Below are 5,529 nucleotides of genomic sequence, written 5' to 3' on the forward strand. Positions count from 1 at the left end.
GGCAAGAGAATCACTTAAGCCCAAGAGTTTGAAGTTGCTGTTAGCTGTGACGCCAAGGCACTCTACTAAGGGAGACATAGTGAGACTCTGTCTCAAAAAAGAAAAAAATAAAATAAAAAAAAGTTCTAGAAGTAAACAGTGGTGATGGTTGTACAGCCTTGTTGAATATGCTAAAGCCACTGAATTGTAAACTTTAAAAGGCCAAATTTTATGATATATGAATTATATCTCAATAAAAATTTTAAACACACACACAAAATACTGCAGACATCATAGTCCTGTCTTACTATTCCAGCCTGGTCCCACCTACCTACCTGTGCCTGGCAAGGCAAGGGGACCCCCGACCCCCAACCTCACTAACCAGCCTTAAGAACTGAGAGGGAATATTCAGATGCTGGCACATCAATGGCTCCAGCCACAGACTCTCTCATGGGATCAACGCTAGTGACCAATTCTGGACTTAATGCATATTTCAATTCACCTAATGTAATGTGGCCAAATGAACAAGAGCTAGAGTGGGAGTGAGGGGATATTTCTGAACAATCCACAGGCCATGGGTCTGGGGCTTGAGCTCCAGCTCCACCTGCCAGTTCTATGACTAGCGACCAACACATTCAACTGCTCTGAGCCTCCGTGTTCTCATCTGTAAAGTGGAGACAATGTGGCGTCCACCCCTTAGGACTGCATGGAAGAAGGAATGAGTTTAAGGTGTACAACACTCCAGGCCTAAGACTGGCACAGAGAAAGACTTCAAGAAAAACATCTTGCTACTATTAAAGATTCCTAGAAATTTCGAATTGGCTGAAGTTGCCCCAGATAACCTAGCTGCCCAGGAGCTCAAAGTCCTGCACTACACCAATTTCTACACCTTTTTTTGGGTAAGGATCCTGGACTGGTGGGCCCCAGGGTGGCTTCTCCACGTCCCCAGCACGCACTCCCAGGGAGGCTGCTTGCTCTGTGCCAGCACCCAAGGGGCAGGCTGATTTGGGCCCAGGGAGAATAGGAGGCAGCAAGCCTCTGATGCCTACCCACACTGCTCAGGCCCAGGGGTAGGGGGCTGGGGAAGGTGGCCCAACTCTGGGCCTGTGCCCGCTGCTGTGTCTCTGAACCTAACAGCCCTTGTTTGTTGTTCAAATATCCAGCAGATTCCTGTTTTTTCTTTTGAGACAGGGTCTTGTTCTTTTGCCCAGGCTGAGGATGGAGTGCCGTGTTATTATCGTTAGCTCATTATAACCTCAAACTCCTGGGCTCAAGCAATCCTCCTGCCTCAGCCTCCCAAGCAGCTGGAACCACCCTACCCCCTCTGGGGGGTCACTGTGCTGCTCAGGGACCAGCGGAGTCTTCAGGCTTATTATGAGCGGCTGCTTCCCAAAGCAGAAGAATGTCAGGAACACGGGGCCCCACCCCATGGATGATCCACAGCGAGGCAGGATTCCCCGAACCACGTACAGTGGCCTCAGTTTACCCATATGTATGGGCCCTTTCAGCTCTGCCACATGGGTTGGGGGCAGGGCACCTAAGAATGAAAATCTGACCTGTCCCATTTACTCTTATTCTCAAGTTTTTCCAGCGTTTTTCTGACATGGACAGGGCTGAGGCTCAGGGTTGAGGGAAACGGCAGGGAACAAGGAAATGCCATCTTACAGCAGCTGTGTGACCCTGGGCAAGTCTCTTGACCTCTCTGAGCTTCAACCTCCTCCACTACACACGCACGCCTGGAGATCATCCTCGAGGCTGCCTGGTCTGGCAGCAGTAGGGGGCATGCGTACATCCTCCTGCTTCACAATCCTCATTTCCCAGCTCTTCACAGGAAATGAGGGCATTTAGCTGGCTGTGATTGCTTTTCCGGGAATGATACTCCAGTCATTAGCCAGGTGGGTCCTTCCTCTTTAACAGAATAAATTTCCTTTGTGCTGCTGGACACCAGCAGCGAACTCTGGGCGTCACTGTGAGGTGCTGTCCAGGCCCCACCCGGCTTCCCCCAAAGACCGTCCTCAGCAGGGTTGGGGGCTCCGGCCCACCGGGCCTGGAAGCAGCTGGCTAAGGTCAAGGCCCAGATGGTAGCTTGGGAAACGCAACCCAGCACCACAGTTACCACTGACTTGGCCTCTGAGAGGGAACCCTAAGCATGGCCTGGGTGAGTCAGGGGCCTGGCCAGGGCATCCCAGCCTGGGCTCAGCCCTCCCTGCCACCCACAGCTGGCCCAAGTGTGGGGCACTCACCGGACACCCTCGTTGAGGCTGAAGAGCTCCTGGTCTGGCAGCCCCTTGCGCTGGAAGACGGCGATCACCCCGTTGTGGATGCTGCAGGTGGAGGAAGAGGAATGTCGCCATCCAGAGTCCCGAGACCCCGTCCCCTTGCCTACTCCTCTGGCTCTGCTTGGAACAGAGCTAACCAGTCCTTATTCTCAGAAGAGCAGGAATTGCCACCCCGCAGGACCCTGGTCACACCCTTTCAACCCTGTGACCCTGCACCCCCAGGGCTGAGGCCTCTGTTGCCAGGTACCTCCCACTAACCTCTCCAGGACACCTCGTACCCCCTGCATACACTCTGCAGCCAAATCTCAGCAACTGGCCAGCACTGGGATGCCCTCTGCTCCTCTTTCCTGCCCTCCATCTGAAGGCCCTGGTCACCCTTAATTCAGGATCAACACAGCCAATAGTGGCAGGCTCCTTATCCACCTTGAGGGTCCACACTTAAGCCTCAGGGAGGGTAAAAAGTGCAAGTCAGATTATGTCCCCACCCTACCTACTAAGCCCTAAAGGCAGGAATCAGCAGCCACTTTCTGAAAAGGGCCAGAAAGCAAGTTTTTCAGGCTTTATGGGTCATCAGTTTCTGCTGTAGCTACTCAGCTTGGCTACTGTGGTATGAAGACCGCTGTGGCCAGCTCTTGGGGGAGTGTGTGGTGTGTCCCAACAGAACTGTATTTACAAACAAAAGCAGGGGACCAGGGTTTGCTGGTTCCCTGCCTGAGTGGTTTCCTGACCAGGAGCTTCAGGGTGCCCCTGAGCCAGGACCTGCAGATTCCCCAACTGTCCCCAGCACTATACACCCTGTGCTACCTGCACCCACCTGTGCACAGGCCTCCCCTGCTAGGTTCTGCCTCACTCCCCATCCCCATCACTCAGTTCCTTCACCCACATTACGGGTGCCACCGGCTGTCACATCACTCTGTAGGCCTCTGTGCTATTCTCTGTGACCTTCCTGTGCCCTCCAAATCCAATCGATCCTGAAGTCTGACCCATTTCTACCTCCCAGATCACTCTTCTGCACCCAGTCCTTGCCTGCCCAGGCCTCAGATTACACCAGGCTCCCTCCTGCCTCTCCACTGTATCCACCCCTTCCAGGGCCAGAGATACCTCTCAAGGTCCTGCAGGTGGCACTTGAGCTCCTCTGGACACAATCCCACCCCCACAGTCCTACATCCAGAGCTCTGACCCCACAGAGTACTAGATCCCCCCAGGTAGGGTCACACTTCCAGTCTTGGTACCCACTACCTACCCTCCTCCCCAAAAGTCCTTCTCCCCATCCATGAGGCAGGCAGCCCTGAGGCAGGTGACTCAGAGGCCACCCCATCCAGGAAGCCCGCAGACCACCTCCCTTCCCCCTGCACACTGATTCCCCTTCCTGATAGCAGCTGCCACTGGCCACAAACTCCTCAGGCTGAGAACCAGACCTGGGTGACACCAGCCCCTTCCACTCACGACCTGGCTGCTGCTCTAAGGCTCCCACTGCAGATCAGCAGCCGGACTCACTTCTCAGCTTGTGGGGGCAGCTGGCCACGGGTTCCTGGGGTCCTCTTCTGCTTTCCTTAACTCTACCCTTTCCTGTGATTGGCTGCCCATTTTGCAGGTGAGAAAACCAAGGCCCAGAGATGCTAAGTCCTTTGCAGGAGTGCACAGAGCAGCATCCCCACAGAAAGCCAGGTCTGAGAGGGTCACCGGCCTCACATCCCAAATGCCTGAAGAGGCTCTAAGCAGTGTGGGGCCTCCGTTCCACATCTGGTTCCTGGCTCAGCCCTGGCTGCAGGCTGAGACCCAGCTTTGCCCAGGAATTACCATTAGCTTCCCAGAAGGCACTGGTCAAGACCACACTGGACACACCTGGCCTGGGGGTCCTGACTACTCTGGAATGCCCCTTATTTATGTGTTTGGGGATGCAGTTTTGCTCACTTGTTTCTTGTGTATAGATGGGGATCACAGGAGCACCCTTCCCTCTCCAGGGCGCTGTGAGGACCAGATGCCTGGCCCAGGGCAGAGGATGGAGGCAAGTTCACAGCCAGGATAGTGTTCCCCGGTCAGGATGGGGGGTGTACCTCATCCCCACAAATGCATCACAGTAAAGCCGCTTCTCAGTTACAGACTGAAAAAATACAAGAATCCTGCAGGAATTCTAGGAGCCACTTGGAGACCAGCTGTCCTAAGGCAGCCACTGTCCTCCGGGGTCCTGACAGCTAGAAACTTACTCCCAGCCCTGTAAGGCTGCAGGGGGCAGGTGTGAATTAGGATGGTGGTGATGCCTGGGCGAGTCCCACTGAGTCCTGTCTGCTGGGGGAGAAGGTGGGGACTCTCCTGGCCACTTTCCTGGAGGCTCAAGGCAGATCCTCCCTGGTTCCCTCTGGGTGGCCTCCCTTAGGGCCCATTGCTAGGCCCAAATCAGGCAGGATAAACAGCACGCCCCAAGGCCCAGAGGGAGGAGGAAGCAGAAAGGCCTCAGAAGAGGCCAGCACGGGGGAGCCCATCCTGCTGCTCTCAGCAACTGGCCCTTACAGCCTCCCTACATCCTACCTCCTTTTCCAGGACAACTTCTGGGGGGACCCATGGCCAGAGGTGACCCTACACCATGGGGGCTACATGAGGTCATGTGGGAGTCTGGCACCCCACTGCCACTTCCACCACTTCTCACTGCCCGGGCTCAAGCTTGGACACAATGGCTGCTCCAGCTCCTTCAAGGAAGCTGTTTCCTCTGCTCACCCTCCACCTTCCCCACGCCTCCTCCCTCACTCTTTTCTGCAGAGGAGAGGTCTATCTGGCTTCCCATTACCTCTCCCCCGCCTCACACGGCAAGGCCGAGCGGGGACCTGCCCCCCATTCCTGTGCACAGGTGTCTGAGCATCTCCCACCCACCCCAGCCTCCTGCCTCAGGTGGACCCTGAGGGTTGGATGCCAGCACTGTGCTTCCTGGCTGGGTGCCACGGCTAAGCTCCCTAACCACCCCATGCCTCAGTATCTCCACCTGTACAGTGGGATTGGTAAGCACAGCACCTCCCTCCTGGGAGGACTGCAGAAGCAGCAGGCTCTCCAGTCCCTAGAGTAATTTTGCTACAGGGAGGGGCACGTATCTGCCTCAGCCTCACCCAGGCCCCTCCTAACCAGCTCATGGTGGGACTATTAGACCCCAGGCTAGAGGAGAAAACACTGGAGCTCAGAGAGACCAAGAGTCACACAGCCTGACACCCAGCAGAGTCAGAACTGAGACCGGGAGCCTGGCCTGTGGTCCCCTCTCCTGCCCCAGGAGACTCTTGGGAAC

General features: G+C 55.6%; 1 protein-coding gene across 1 annotated transcript in view; it reads right to left on the reverse strand.

Moving 5' to 3' along the window:
• Window positions 1-5,529, reverse strand: part of PRR5 (proline rich 5) — a 27,065-nt gene that overhangs the window by 16,596 nt on the left and 4,940 nt on the right. The window contains exon 2 of the mRNA XM_012801272.2: window positions 2,223-2,303. Within this exon, the coding sequence (XP_012656726.1) occupies window positions 2,223-2,303 (81 nt within the window). The remainder of the gene's footprint in view (window positions 1-2,222; window positions 2,304-5,529) is intronic.

The sequence above is a fragment of the Otolemur garnettii genome, unplaced genomic scaffold (assembly GCF_000181295.1).
Source record: "Otolemur garnettii isolate 467f Iridium unplaced genomic scaffold, OtoGar3 scaffold00007, whole genome shotgun sequence".
NCBI classification, from domain to species: Eukaryota; Metazoa; Chordata; class Mammalia; order Primates; family Galagidae; genus Otolemur; species Otolemur garnettii.